This window comes from Mus musculus, chromosome 9, assembly GCF_000001635.26.
Source record: "Mus musculus strain C57BL/6J chromosome 9, GRCm38.p6 C57BL/6J".
Lineage (NCBI taxonomy): Eukaryota > Metazoa > Chordata > Mammalia > Rodentia > Muridae > Mus > Mus musculus.
In genome coordinates, this window is record NC_000075.6 from 114,975,008 (window position 1) to 114,990,860 (window position 15,853).

The 15,853-nt window shown below is 50.0% G+C and overlaps 2 protein-coding genes across 5 annotated transcripts in view; one reads left to right on the forward strand and one right to left on the reverse strand.

Annotated features, from left to right (window-relative positions):
• The first annotated feature begins 3,477 nt into the window (after positions 1-3,477).
• The window catches only part of Osbpl10 (oxysterol binding protein-like 10), a 254,789-nt gene continuing 242,413 nt past the window's right edge, over positions 3,478-15,853 (forward strand). For 3 of the 4 annotated variants that reach the window (XR_003948042.1, XM_006512371.3, XM_006512377.3), the window contains exon 1: positions 3,522-3,957. Coding sequence is in view for 3 of the 4 variants with exons in the window: in XM_006512371.3 (XP_006512434.1) it covers positions 3,671-3,957 (287 nt within the window). In the remaining variant the exon portion in view is untranslated. Of the gene's footprint in view, positions 3,958-15,853 lie in introns of all 4 variants that reach the window. The other variant, NM_148958.3, reaches the window with a different exon arrangement.
• On the reverse strand, positions 7,359-7,732 carry Rps27rt (ribosomal protein S27, retrogene). Its single transcript, NM_001190258.1, has one exon. It carries the CDS (start codon positions 7,698-7,700, stop codon positions 7,446-7,448), a length of 255 nt encoding a protein of 84 aa, NP_001177187.1. The 5' UTR covers positions 7,701-7,732; the 3' UTR covers positions 7,359-7,445.

Consider the following 15,853-nt stretch of genomic DNA (forward strand, 5'->3'; position numbering starts at 1 on the left):
CGGGATTTGAACTCGGGACCTTCAGAAGAGTAGTCAGTGCTCTTACCCGCTGAGCCATCTCACCAGCCCCGGCTCAGAGTACTCTTTTTTTTTTTTTTTTTTTTTTAAAGATTTATTTATTTATTATATGTAAGTACACTGTAGCTGTCTTCAGACACTCCAGAAGAGGGCGTCAGATCTCATTACGGATGGTTGTGAGCCACCATGTGGTTGCTGGGATTTGAACTTTGGACCTTCGGAAGAACAATCGGGTGCTCTTACCCACTGAGCCATCTCACCAGCCCCAGAGTACTCTTTTTTTTTTTTTTTTTTTAGATTCATTTATTTATTATGTGTAAGTACACTGTAGCTGTCTTCAGACACTCCAGAAGAGGGAGTCAGATCTCCTTAATGGATGGTTGTGAGCCACCATGTGGTTGCTGGGATTTGAACTCCGGACCTTTGGAAGAGCAGTCGGGTGCTCTAACCCACTGAGCCATCTCACCAGCCCCAGAGTACTCTTAAAGGAGCTAAATGCTCGCTGGAGGACAGACTGTTACTTCTGGTTTTGTTGTTGTTATTGCTGTGCCTCCCCCCGCCCCCCCCCCCCCCGCAAGAACCCTGAGCTTGGAGTTAGGAGACCCTGGTTCCACAAGGCTCTTCTGAGTTCCTGTTTCATCCTGGTAAGTCCAGTTTGGTGGCTCAAGCAATAAACACTGTTTTGTGCTGCCTGTGGCTGGGTGATAGAAGCTTAAGGACCTCCCTGCTTCCCTTAAATTGCTGATGGGAGAACAGATTTCTCACTGCACGCAACAGGAAATGGGATTCCAGGCACCCAGCAGCACGGTCTGTAGTTTCATTAAGTATAGAAGATGAAACCGGACCTTTTGTGGAGCAACATCACCAAGGATGTTAACAGTGGCTAAGAACTGAGGGTCAGAGCTGGGTGTGGTGGCACACACCTCTAATCCCAGCATGCAGGAGCCAAAGGCAGGTGGATCTCCAGGAGTTTGAGGCCAGTTGGGTTTGCGTAGAGAGTTCTAGGCCACCCAAGGTTGTGTAGTAAGAACCTGGTTAAAAAAAAACCAAAAAACTCAAAAACAAAACAAACAAAATTACTGAGGGTCGGGGGTGAGGAGATAGGTCAGTCAGGAAAATGCTTGCTGTGCGAGAATGAAAAATTGCTCAGTCCTTAGAACCCATGTAAAACATCGGGCGTGGGGGCTCACAGGAGCTGAACTGGTAAGCTCGGGACTGCGTGTCAAAAGCAAGGTGAATTGTTCCTGGGAATGACACCTGACATGTCTGTCACCCACACATACATGCACATACATGCACATGTATCAACACACATACATACACAATACATAGGTACAGAGAGGGTGAAGAGAGGGAGAGAGAGGGAATGGGGGAGGCACATACAAGAACAGGCTCATGGGCTTGTGAGATGGCTCAGCAGGTAAGGCACCTGCTGCCAGGCCTGCTGGCCTGAGTTCAGTTCCGGGTAAGCAGGCGAAGTATTTGCTACCAAGCCTGAGGACCCGAGTTGGATCACCTTGGCCCCTGGAGTAGGAGAGAGCTGCCTCCTGCAAGTTGTCCTTCAATCTCTGCAACCATGTCATACCACTTGTGTGCCCCCTCCCGTATTAATATTTTTTCTCTTACTTTTTCTATTATTATATTTCTTATTATGTATTTTAAGGGGTTGGAGTGATGGCTCAGCCTTTCAGAGGGCTCAGTTTCAGGTCCCAGCGCCCACATGGTGGCTCGCAGCCATCTCCAGAGCCAGTTCCAGAGGCTCCTACATCCTTTTTTTGACCTCCGTGGCAGCGGGCATGCACTCAGTTGGGGCACATCTGTGATCCCAGCACTTGGGAAGTAGAATCCAGAATTCCAGGCTAGCCTTGGCTACATAGTTACTTGAGGTCAGCCTGGAGTACATGAACTCATAACTTAGCAAGCAAGTGAACAAACACCAAACTAACCAAGGGACACCTCTGTGTCCTTTGGCTTCAGTGTGGGTCTCCCTCCCCTCCCCTCCCCTTCCCTCCCCTCCCCCCTCTCCAGTTTCTCTGTGTAGCCCTGGCTGTCCTAGAACTTGCTCTGTAGACCAGGTTGGCCTCAAACTCAGAGAGATCCACCTCCCTCTGCCTCCTCATCCTCTGCTGTGATTATAGGAGTAGACCCCCCCACCCAGCTTCAGTGTGGTTCTCGTATTTCTTCTTGCAAGGCTGTTTTACTTTTTCATAATATGTGGACACCTGGAATTCCTATTTACGTGGTGGCCATCTCTTACCATCACCTCTGAAGCATCTGCATGGGCGTCTCCAGAGCTGAACCCTCTGAAAACTTTCAGACAGGTGTGAAGCTGAAAGGACTTGGGGGCTGTGCTTGTGAGAATGGACTCTACCTAGCAATTAAAAAAAAATCTATCTATCTATCTATCTATCTATCTATCTATCTATCTATCTATCATCTATCCATCTATCGTGTGTGTATGTGTGTGTGTAAGGAGAGGTCCCAGCTTCTCAGAGTTCTAATTTTAGAAACAACCAGATTGCATTGAATATTTATATCCACAACGATAACTAGTGGGCTGGAGAGAGCCCGATATCTCTCTGCCTTTGCTAAAGAGCAAGACAGATTGAGAAGAACCCAGCGTGTGGGTGGGCAAAAGAAGTTTCTTGGCGGACAGTGAAGTGTGTGTATGTGAGTCTTCTCATTTGCCCTCTGGTTTGGGCCCCTCTGGCTCTCGGGTGTGCAGTATCCAGCGCAGTGACTCCTCACTCTTGTTTGTCTGTGCCCATCACCCCTGGGATCAGGGTGAAGTGAGCGTGTGAGGTCAGGAGAACGCTCACTGGAAGGCACCTAGTCCTAGCCTGGTATTCGCTGTGCATCCATCCGATCTCTGACTTGTGGAACCGGCCCCAGCTGACAGCCTGCTCACCTGGGAGAGTCACCTGCTGCCCCTTCCTTTCCGCTTTCAAACCCATGGGAGAGCCCCGAGGGCCTTGCTGCCCTGTTTCTAGGCTCCCTCAGTGAGGCTAATTTTCAGGTGACCGTGTACGTGCTTGGCCCAGGCTCCTGTGCGCCGACACACCGAGAGGGAGCGTGCTGGTGTCAGGGACCGGGCGGGTCCATATCCGGGTGTACCGGGTGGGTAGGACCGTCCCTCCCTCCAGGTCTCGAGGTGGGTTGGGGGTGGGGAGAAGGGCGTGCGGAGATTTCCCCGGTCAGGATCCAAGTGAGGGGGCAACAAAAGGCTAGGGTGAAGGGGGCCGATGTAGGGCGTGCCCACTCTGTCTGCCAGGCCCGCCCCAGGAGCATCCTTAGCCCGGGCTCCGAGCGACTGCAAGGTTCGAGGAGCTGGAGGAGGAGGAGGGACCTGGAGCCCCGAACTTGCCCGAGAAGTGGCTGGAGGGCGGGGCCGGGCCCTGGTCGAGGCGGGAGGAGGGGCGGCCGCAGCTGCAGCTAGCCCGGCTGGCTTCCTTCCCAGCCCTCTTTCCCTCCTCCTCTTCTTCCTCCTGTATGAGTCAGGCATTTCCCGGGGAATCAGAGCAGCCACGCGCGGCCCGGGAGCCCGGAGCTGTAGCGGCAGCGGCGGCGGCGGCGGCGGCGGCGGAGGAGGAGGAGGAGGCGGCGGCGGGGCTGCCACCGCGGCGGCCACCGGCTCCCCGGGCGCGCAGCGATCATGGAGAGGGCGGCCCAGAGCACAGACGGCGGCGGTGGCGGGGGCAGCAATAGCAGCAGCCGGAGCAGCAGCCGCGCCACTTCGGCGGGCTCCTCGCCCTCCTGCTCCCTGGCTGGCCGAGGGGTGGCCAGCCGCTCTGGGGCCGCGGGACTGGGCGGCGGGGGCAGCCGCAGCAGTCCCGGCTCGGTGGCGGCTAGCCCGTCCGGAGGAGGCGGCCGAAGGAGGGAGCCGGCGCTCGAGGGCGTGCTCAGCAAATACACCAACCTCCTCCAGGGCTGGCAAAGCAGGTAAGGAGTCCGCCGCTCGCGCCCCCGCGCGCTCCCCGGGTGTGGAACGTGGCGCCACCCGCGGCTGGGGACTGCCTGGACACCTCGTCCTTCCTGCACCCTGGCGGGCGCCGCAGCAGCGGGAGGGAGGCAGGAACCCTGGTTTTCCTTGGGTGCTGAAAGCTGGCAGAATCTGGAGTGGCGTCGGGTGCGCCCTAGGTAGTTCCGGTGTCCTACCTGCTGAGGGTCTCTCACACCCAAGAAGAAGGGTTGAGAGGGACCCGCAGAGAGGGAATGCTCGGTGCCGGGCGCAGAAAGCATTCGGCACTCGTTGTCCAGCACAGTTCTCCCCACTCCGTAGTTCCTGTTAAAGTACGATGTTTGAAATACAACAAGGAACCTGTCACTTGTCATCTTTGGAGTGTCCCGCTCCCAGGGTGTGCATATCCCTTCCCTAGTGGGTGGCTTAACAGCGCAGTTTGTTATTATTCCCCGTTCAGGTGCATGTGAAGTTTCTTTGCTTCCCTCTCAAAGTTGCCAAGCCTTGAATTGGGCGTGGTGGCAGATGCTTGTAATGCTAGGCACTTAAGAGACATGAGGCCAGTGGACTTGAGTTTGGGGCTAGCCTGGGCTACATAGTGAATTCCAGGCTAGTCGGAGCCACATCGGGAGAACTTGCCCCAAAAAAGAAGTTGGCAAGTCTAGTGATGGACAGACTTCTGGAAGGATCGGGATGTCAGAGAGTGGAGTTCTCAGCATACATGGGGTGATGAGGTGTGGACTTCTGTTGTATGGAAGGACTTAAGGATCAGGCACAACGGCCTCTGTCTGTCTGTCTCCCTTTCTCCCCCCTCATCCCCCCATGTGTGTTGTGTGTGTGTCTGTATGTGTATGCCAGTGTGCCAGTCGCCAGTCTTTGGAGAAACAAACCAAAGTTGAAACATCCATGCAAAGACACCATTGGGGAGAGCATTGTCTTCTCGAACTTCAGTATCCCTGGATCACCATTTGGGACCCTTAATGGTTTGTCCTTGTGAGATTTGAATCCCACCCTAGAGTCTGGCTTATCTTTGCTGGTTGGACCAGATCCCTCTTAGCTCTTCCCGCAGGCTGTTTGGAAATGCTCTGATGGTTTCCAGATGAACCATGGGCTGTCACAGACGTGCGATGGTGCCTGTAGGAAGAGGACTTTGGACGTAATGGGAACCAAGCAGTTCTAGATACAGAACTCTGAGCCTCACCCAGGGTTTCCTTGGAGATCTGTTACTATGTTAGTGAAGTTGCTTTTAACTTCGGAGTCTTCCTCAAAATAGCTTCTTCGGTGTCTGCTCTTACCTCCCCCCACCCCTGGTTTTTTAAAAGCTGAAAACAGAGGTAGAGTTTGTAGGAGGGGAGAGATAGGAGATGACTAAGGGTGATTTCATTTCTTGAAAGTTGTGGCTCTGAATGGCAGTTCGAGGTACCTTGTCAGAGACACTTTGAAAGCGTGCTCATGCTTGACACTGCCTCTTCTCTAGCTTCTGGGGCCAGCAGAGCGGCTGCCCTAGATAACTGGTGTCTTCTTTGCCTGGCCATAGTATTTTACCTGCAACATGTATTAAAGGATTTTTCCCTTTGTAGTGGATTTAGGAGGGATTTGGAGTTATGTCCTTTTTACCAGCTTTAAAACCTGCTGTGGTGTTTCAGTTGGAGTCAGAGTTTGAGAAACAACAGCAACAACAAAATACTAAGGGTCACAGACTTAACCTAGGTAAAGTGCCCTGATGTGCATGCACCCTACTGAGCATGGTCAAGGGGGGTCTCAGCCTTTGCCTCACAGCTGCCAATAAATGTTCTCACTCCTCCCAAAGGATTTTCTGTAACGGGGGATGGCTGTGGCCCGGCTTCTGTCCCATGTTGGGATCTCCCTGAACCATGGCCCAAGGTCCATTAGTGGTCTGCGGATGGTTTATGCTGACCCCGTGAGAACACATTGATCCTTTCTCAGGGGGTCTTGTAAAGGAGAGGAGGAGGAAGGGAGAAGAGGACCAAAATAGGCACTGTGCAGCGATGGAGACTTTGGTCAGTTATTTCCCTTCACCACAGACATTAATTGAGTATCTTCTATGTGCCAGGCCCTGTGGAAATGGCTGGCGCCACTTGGGAGACAATCACGGGGAATCTTCTCATGAATCGGCTAGGAAACAGACCCAAGGGCAGGGCCAAGGGGGTAGGAGCCCACCTGTAGTAGATTCCGCCTCTCCTTTTTTGGAACAGTATTGAGGTATATCAAATTACATATTAAGGGGCTGGAGAGATGGCTCAATGGTTCAGTGGCTGTTCTTCCAGAGGACCTGAGCTCAATTCCACACGGCAGCTCACAACTGTCTGTAGCTCTAGTTCCCCAGAATCCAATACCCTCATACAGATGCGCATAACACCAATGTCCATAACATAATTAAAAAAAAGATAAAAAAAAACCAAAAATAAGGTAAAAGAAGACACTTCAAAAGTATTTGCTTTATTTAGCTATTTGTGTGTGTGTGGTGTGTGCTCATGTGTGTGTGTGGTGTGCTCATGTGTGTAGAATAGTCACATGTGGAGGTTGAGGACAACTTGTGAGGAGTGGATTATGTCCTTCCACCATGTGGGTCCCAGAATGAAAGTCATCAGGCTTAGCAGCAGGCCCCTTTACCCTCTGAGCCGTTATGCCAGTTCCAAAGACCGTTAAACACAGGTTTTAAGCCTGAGTGTGAAGAGAAAGAGGCAGGTGGAAGATCAGAGAGGAGCATGGGGGGCCTCTGAGAGACTGCCTCCTTTTGGTTATTATTGTTTTTGGGATAGGGTCTCATGTAGCCCAGGTTGGCCTCAGATTCAGTGAGCGTAATCGAAGCAGGCTGAAAACATCTCTAATAGTCTTCTCTAATTCATAGTCACACATTGTTCAAGAAGACATTCAGAAACTGAACATGGGACTCAAGCCTGTAGTCCCAACACTTGGGAGGCTGAGGCAGGAAGATGACAGGCAGTTTAAGGCTTGCCTGGGCTACAGAGTAAGGCTTTGTCTTTAAAAAAAAAAATCATATTTACAGGATGACTTTAAGGGATAAATTCTTTTTAAAAAATTAATTACTTTTTTATGTGTATGAGTGCTTTGAAAAGGATTTTATTTATTTATTTATTTGATACATATGATGAGTACACTGTCGCTGTCTTCAGACACACCAGAAGAGGGCATCAGATCCCATTATAGATGGTCGTGAGCCACCACGTGGTTGCTGGGGATTGAACTCAGGACCTCTGGAAGAGCAGTCACTGCTTTTAACTGCTGAGCCATCTCTGTAGACCAGGCTGGCCTTGAACTCAGAAATCTGCCTGCCTCTGCCTCCCGAGTGCTGGGATTAAAGGCGTGCGCCACCACTGCCTGGCCAAGGGATAAGTTCTTTTTTTTTTTTTTTTTTTTTTTTTTTTTTTATATATCCAAAACGTGTTTATTGGGAAGGTTCCCACTCATCTTCAATCAGGGGCTTTCAGTGCTGCTTCCTCCTGAAGGAGCATCCTTCTGTCAGCCTTGCTTTTCCACCTGTAGGCTGACAGAGGACAGTGGAGCAGCCAACACACAAGACTACCGTTTGTGCATGGCTAAAGACCGTGGTGATTTTATAGCATCCTGGGCATTTCACGTCCATAAAGTAGGAATTGGGGCTCTGCACCAGGCGCTTTTTCTTGTGTTTCCTCTTCTCCTCTTCTGGAGAGGGATGAAGGAGATCCTTTGCGAGAGGCATGTTCTCGTAGGGAGGTCGTCACCGCCGGAAAGCAAGGGATAAGTTCTTAACCAAAGCACAGAAGAACTTTTGGAGACGGACAGGAAGGGAAGGGAGTGGGAAGCTGGAGACAGGCGTTTGTAGGATAACTCAAAATGTGGACTAGTTATGTGGTGGTCACACAGACATCACGAGCACCGCCTGCTTTTAACTTTTTAAAAAAAAATTAGATTATGTTACATTTGAAACAGTTGAGCATATGTGTACATGCACACACATGTCCATATACCAGGGTACACAAGAGAGCAGAGGACGGCTTGTGGGAGTCTGTGGTCTCTTTCCATGGTGTGGGTAGGCGCCAGGAATTGAACTCAGCACCTTAGGCTTGGCTGTAAGTGCCTTTACCTGCTGAGCCATCTCATCCCTCCCCCGCCTTCTTTCTCTGCTCTCATATAGAGTAAGCTGGGGAGGCAGTCTGTGCCAGCTGGCATGTACCTCGGCGAAGCCTGTGTGCGAGCGTCAGCTATGCTAGCATGCTTTAGTTTGCTTGGCTGCTGAGCTTTGGTGGTGCTCTGTTGCTTTGATGCAGGGTCTCACTTGACCTTGAGTATGGATTCAGCTGTTTCTATGTTTCCACTACTGGAATTATAGATCTGCTGGTGATGATCCCAGGGACTTGTGCATGCTAGGCAAGGGTTTACCAACTGCACTGGCATTGGCTTCTATTAATATTAAAGCCTTTGGTTCTTGGGGCTGAGATGGCTTAGCAGTTACTGTTCTTCTATAAGACTTGAGTTTGGTTTTCAGCACTGACGTCAGGAAGGTCACAACTGCCTATATCTCAGCTCCAGGGTCTCTGGTGCCTTCTTCTTGTCTCCAGGAACACCAGCAGACATGTAGTGGTCACACACACACACACACACACACACACACACACACACACACTTAAAAATATTTTTAAAATTATTAGCTCTGGACCTGCTAGTCTTGTGACACACACACACACACACACACACACACACACACACACAAAACACATATATATAAAACTCATCCTGTGGTCAGTAGTCATGTTTGCTGTGACTTAGGGCCATCCCACCCTTTCAGGTGGGCTATTAATGACCAACTTGCCAGGGTTTTCTTTTGGATTGTGCCTAGAATAACATTAGGTTTTGAAAATGTAGTTTTAACTGGAGGCTGTGGGTTTCGCCCAGTAATAATTGCTTCATATATACAAGATTGAGGATTTTATATTCAGCACCTGTATGCATACACTCATGTATATATGCATATGTGTATATATACATATTCATGTGTATATGTACACATATGCATATATATGTATATATACACACACATGTATATATACACTGGGGCATATACTAATTCCTAAAGTACTTTGACTAAAATGAACATATTATCTGAATGTGGTGGCATATACTTTTACTCCTAGCACTTGGGAGACAGAGGTAGAAGCAGAAGGACTTCTGTGAGATCTAAGTCAGCCGGGGCTGCATAGCAAGAATGTCAAAACATAATGAACACATTAGTTGCATTCTGGGTACTGTAATAGTTCCAGAGGTAACTGGCTGTACCAGACTCAGAAATGTCTGGTTTGGGCTTCTGTCGTCTACTGAAGGTGTTTGGACATGTTTTTCTCTAGGAACTGCTAGTCTGCTCTGAGGCTGTGTACTCAGATCCTTTGGGGACACTCAGCACCCTAAAATGTATTTGCTTATGCTTTAAAATATAGAGTGAGGGTGAAAAAGATGGATTGGTGGTTAAGAGCAGTTGTTTTTACAAAGGACTCAGGTTCGGTTCCCAGCACCCATAGCAGGCAGCTCACAACCAACTGTGGCTCCAGTACCAGCCTATAGCAGGCAGCTCACAACCAACTGTGGCTCCAGTACCAGGGTTTTTGACCCCCTCTTCTTACCTATGCAGACATTGCATGCACATGATACAGACACATGAATTTAGGAACGCACACATATACATTGATCGATCAATGTTTTAAAAAGTATTTATTGAGAACCTATTTTGTATTAACCACTGCCTGCAAGAGCTGTCTTCTCTCATTTGTTTGTTCTTTTGTTTTTGAGACAGTCTCGAGCAGCCAAGGTTGGCCTCAAACAATACATGTCTGAGGATAACCTTGACCTGCGACCCTCCTGGCCTCCACCCCCCCAAGTGCTGGGATTGTAGACTTGCAGGGCCACTCAGTTTTTGCTGGAGATGGTGTTGGAGATGGGACCTGGGGCTTTGTGTATGTCCAGGCAAGCCCTCAACCACCCAAGCTGCGTCCTCAGCCCCTGCTTTTACCATCTGTTAACCAAGTGTGTGTCTGAGGAAGCTTGCACTACAAGGATCACTCCAATTTTCCTGGGTTGGTGGGATTGCGAGTGATTTTCATTTTCTTCTCTGTTAAGTGTTACTAAGGATGTTGGTAAGCATCTTGTATATTTCTGTGAATGAGCGAAATTATCCGGGGCTGGACCATTTGATCTCTTGAGTGGTAGGTGATAGACCCTCTGTCATGCCCGGCAGCATAGAGTGGAGAACTGTCAGCTGAGTGTTCTTCTTGGGCAGCTGGTTGGCCTATCCTTGAGGCAGCCCGGAAGCCACTTTACGGTCACTCTGAAAACATTCTAAGAGCTTCAGGGATCACTCCAACCAGCCCCTGCTTCAGGAGGCCACGGTGTGAGTGACTTTCCTAGAAAATCTGGTCTGATCTTGGAAAACTTCGATTTAAAAATTAAATGAAAATTTTAATTTTCCTCCTCTCCTCCCTCCCTTCTTTCTCTCTTTCCTTCCTTTGTTCCTTTCTTATATGTGCGTGGCACAGATGTTCCATGGTATGTGTGTGTGCATGCGCGCATGTGCACATGTAGGTGACCGCACAGCTTGTGCATGTCAATTCTATCCTGCACTACCGTGTGCACTTCTGACCTACTATGTGGCCTCTGGATCTAACTCCTCCCCGGCATGTGTGTGGAAGTCCGAGGACAGCTTGTGGAGCTCAATTCTGTCCTACTGTGTGTGTGTCTCTGGATCCAACTCAGTTGTCACTCTTGGCTCAAGGATCTTCACTCCCTTGGTGCATCTCAGGAGAAAGCTTGTGATTGGTGATGGGTGGGGTTTGAGGCCTGGGGCGTAAGGCCTGGGATGGGTGGAACTGAACCTGTGGAGGCCTATGATTGGTGGAACTGAACCTGTGGAGGCCTGTGATTGGTGGACCTGAACCTGTGGAGGCCTGTGATTGGTGGCCCTGAACCTGTGGAGGCCTGTGATTGGTGGAACTGGACCTGTGGAGGCCTGTGATTGGTGGACCTGAACCTGTGGAGGCCTGTGATTGGTGGAACTGGACCTGTGGTCTGTCGGATCCCCGAAGCATGGTGCTTCACTTGGTTCCCATTCCCCTGCTATGCAGGTTCTGCTCACGTTTTCGCCACCCAGGAGACCCTCACTCACGCTGCCACCCAAGTCCCCGTACCTCTCCTGATCTACTTAGTGTGTGTGTGGGGGCTAAGTGCAGGACACAAAGAGATGTGGGTGTGGCTGCTAGCAGAGGCTATAACAACCTTAGTACTGTTAGTGAAGTGACTAGGAACACAGGCGAGTGGAAGCAGAGGGGACATGGTGACTAAGGACTGTGGGACATGTGGTGAAGGTGAGAGACTGCAGGCCCTTGTCTCTGGAGAGAGTTCTAGGGAGCTGCCTGGCAGTAAGAGCTGGGAGTCTTGACACCTAAGACTTGAAAGCCATCAATACTGCTGCTAATGAGCCAGGGATCACTCCCTGCTGAGAGCAGGGTTGCGGAGGGTGAAGCCTGTGTGACCTGAGCATCCAGAGTTTTAAGTCTCTGGCTGTTGGAGCGTGGAGCCATAAGTAGTGCACGTGATGGTTCAGCACTGCGTGTCTATTAGTCCAGCACTGTGTGTCTATTAATTAGTCCAGCCCCCAGCTGGACTTCCTCAGCTTGCTGAAGTCTCAGAACCACAGACACCAAGGCAGCTGCTCTTTCCTCACTTTGATTTCCATCTGCACAGAACCAAGAACCCAACGCAACCATCTGGTTGGCGATGTTACCATTATATGTATGAGGTTGATGTGTGTTTTCGGGTAGGTTGCCATCTGTCCACCTTCCCTGATGATCTGTGTGTGGTTGTATGGGTGGGTATACTGTATTTGGATACATCAAATGGATATATATATAATTTACATGGTATAGGTTGGATTAGGGAGAACATCCCAAGTTTTGAACCACTTGGGTAGTGTTGCTATGAGTATTCTTGTGTATGAACATGTATGTCTTTTAAATAATTTCAAGTTGCATTTATTATTTATCAGTTTTTATCTCTCTGTGTATGTGTGTGTATGCGTGAGTGTGTTTGTGTGAGTGTGTGTGTATGTATATATGTGTGTTTATGAGTGTGTGTGTGTGTGTGCATGTGAACGCCATGGCTTTGTGTGGAGGTCAAAGGACAACTTGCCAGACTTGGTTCTCTCTTTCATCAAGTCATCAGACCTGGTGGCAAATGCCATAGCCACTGCTTCGTCTTACCAGGGTCTCCACTCCAACTCCCCAGCACCCCCCACGTGTGAGACAAGATCTCACGTGACTCAGGCTGTCGTCAAACTGGCTGTGTAGCCAAGGATGACGTCCGGCTTCTGACCCTACTGCCTCTACCTCCCGTGCTGGGACCACACCATCCGTTGACACCTAGTTTATTCGGTGCTGAGGCTTAAACAGAGCTTCTTGCGCGCCAGGCAAGCACTACTTTCTGAAAGGACATTTCCCACCCTGCCTCTCCTGCTTTCCCGTGGCTACTGCTTTTCTTGGTTCTTCACTGCACCCCCCGGCAGTGTTTTGCAGTCTTTCTGCCGTTTTACTCTCTGGCATGTCAGACCTGCTCCTGTTCTCCGCAGAACACCTGTGACTACACTGAGGGCACAGATAATACAGAACAGTCTTTCCATCTCGAGATCCTTGATCACGCGTGCTGTGTGCTAGCGTTCCCACCATAGAAAGCATATTGGGTAGATTCCAGGGATCAGGATGTGGGCATCTTGTGGGTAGAGACAACATTCAACCTCTTACAGGACTATAGCTTCTAAACTGGCTTAAAAAAAAATCTGTGTGTGCATGTGCTATGTGTGCACATGTGTGTGTGCGCGCACATGCCTGCTGTGCTGTGTGTGCATGTGTGTGCTGTGTGTGAATGAATGTGTGTGCTGTGTATGCATGCATATGTGCTGTGCTGGGTGTGCATGTGTGTGTGTGTGTGCATGAATGTGTGTGCTGTGTATGCATGCATGTGTGCTGTGCTGTGTGTGCATGTGTGTGTGCATGTGTGTGTGTGTGCACACATGCCTGCTGTGCTGTGTGTGCATGTGTGTGTGCATGTGTGTGTGTGTGCTGTGTGTGCATGTGTGTGTGCATGTGTGTGTGTGTGCACATGCCTGCTGTGCTGTGTGTGCATGTGTGTGTGTGTGCTGTGTGTGCATGAATGTGTGTGCGGTGTATGCATGCATATGTGCTGTGCTGTGTGTGCACGTGTGTGTGTGTGCACATGCCTGCTGTGCTGTGTGTGTATGTGTGTGTGCTGTGTGTGCATGAATGTGTGTGCCGTGTATGCATGCATATGTGCTGTGCTGTGTGTGCATGTGTGTGTGCATGTGCACATGCCTGCTGTGCTGTGTGTGTGCTGCAATGTGTGTGCATGTGTATGTGTGCTATTCTGTGTGTGCTGTGCTGTGCTTGTGTGTGTGCTGTGCTGTGCTTGTGTGTGTGCTGTGCTGTATGTACACATGTGTGTGCGCTATGCTTTATGTGCTGTTCTGTGTGCATGTGTATGTGTATATGCTGTGTTGTGCTGAGTGTGCATGCATGTGTGTGTACTGTGCTGTGTGCACATGTGTGTGTTTGCTGTGTGCATGCATGTGTATGTGCTGCACTGTATGTGCCTGCTGTGTGCATGCATGTGTGTGTGCTGTGCTGTGTGTGTGTACTGTATGTGTGTTGGTCAGAAGACAACCTCAAGTGTTGGTGCTTGCCTTCCACCTTGCTTGAGACGGGTTCTGTTGTTTGATGCTGGTACCCCATGCTAGCTGGCTGGCGCTGTTCCAGGAATTCTGCCTCACCTCCCATCTCCTGTAGGAGTGCTAAGACTATAGATGTGAGTTCACAGATCTAATCTCAGACCCTCATGGTTGCATGTTAAGCCCTTTATATTCAGAGCCATCTCCTCAGCTCTGCTTCCAGGGCACACAGTGGGCGGCTGGCTGTGGCCCTGCTGGTGTTTCCACACAGCCTGTTTATGGACAGCTGTCTGAGGACTCCGGGAAGAGACAGGATTTAGTAGGCCTCTGTGCCCTGAGCAAAGGGTTGAAATTATTGTCCTGGAATCTCTGAGGCTTTTTGCAGTTCTCCCTGGCTCCTGCTGATGCGATTTGGGGCCAAGCCAAGACAGATTTGAAGAGAAAACAGTACAGAATTTGATTTTTGACAGCCCAGACTGGGTTGAGTGTGGTCACAGCCCCAAAGAAAGTGCTTTATTTGTGCCTCATACCATGATATCAATAACAGCGATAAAATTAGGAAACATTATATGTGGCTTTCTGTTGTAACTCCATTATTTGAAGGTCAGATAAGTCCTTTGGGCCCTGAGTAACTTTCTCTTCTGGCCTTGCAGTTTTAAGGGGACTATTTATGTTGTTGTGCGGTTTGGTCCTTTTCTATAAATATATTGATGAAAATGTAAAAGGGCGTGGGCTTGGGATAGAACTCATTTGGCAGAGCATTTGCCTCGGATGTCCCGAGATTATCCTTGTCAGCACTGCATCTGTCGGGGGCACGGTGGTGGCTGGTGGCGCTCACCTGTCATCCCAGTACTTTGGAGGTGGAGGCAGGAGGATCAAAAGTTTAAGGTTGTCTTCAGTTAGCTTGAGACCAGCCTAGACTACAGGAGAACCAGTCTCAAAATGAGAGCAAAAAAGGCAGGCCAGAGGACATGTCTCTCTGAGCAGAGTGACCAGTAAAAGAGCCATGAGTTCAAAGCCCCAGCACCCGTGTAAAAGCTTGGCATGTGGCACCCGTGTCACCCCTGCGTGGGGGAGGGGGGCTAAGAGGCTTCACTCTGTCTGGAGTGATAAGAAGCTCCAGGCTGTAGGAGATCCTGTCTCAAAAAATAAAGGCAGAGGGGCAGCGAGGAGATGGGTTACTTTGACAAAGGCTCTTGCTGCACAAGATTGGTGACGACCCAGAATCCACAGAAAGGTCAAGAGAGGTGGCTGACCCTCATACCTTGTCCTCTGACCTGCATGCCTGTGGTATCTCCAACAACAACAAGAATATTAAAAATATGGAGAACAGAAGACGACACTGGACCTCGACTCCAGCACGTGCACAGGCAAGCACACCCCCACACACACGCCACACCCACACGCCACACACACACATTTGCTTTACACACACACAAAGTTGAAAGGCAACCCGTGTTGGTCTCTGGCTTCTCATGTGGATGCTCTAAATGCGAGATCTGTAGGGAGCCTTTTGGAAACTGTGGGTGAGACCTCTGGGCCCTCCTGGCCTGTGCTCGGGAAGGCAGAGCGCATGATGGGACATAGGTGACTTTCAGTTTGTCTTCGTTGTCAGTCTGTCAAGGCTTTGGCCAGCTGTCAGCAGTCCGTGAACCCCCTGGAGACAACCTGGGCAGAGACAAGGAACCCTTAAAAGTGCGGTGTAAGCGGGTGCCATTATCCTTCAGACCTCCTCCTTGCAGGTAATGTGACTGGGCAGGATGTTTACACCCCAAATATTTATTGAGCACATTTTGCGTACATGCCAAGTGCCACTCGAGTGGTCAGAGGTTCAGTTAGGCCCTGCCTTAGGGACCTGACCGTCCCTGCTAAGAGAGGTCATTTGTTTGTATGGTGCCTGAGAGGAAAGAATGTAGGCAGTTTGATCTCCATGGCAACAGGGCAAGCTCTAGCATTGTGACCAAGTGGCGAGACTGTGTTCTAATAAAACTTTATTTGGCAAACAGGCAGCGGGTTGCACGTAGCCTTCAGGGTGTGGCTTGACCGCCACCGGTCTCCCATGGCACTTGGACCTTTTCCAGGCAGCTGAGTGTGGTATCCTTGAATTTTTCATGTGACCTTAAGCTTTCTTG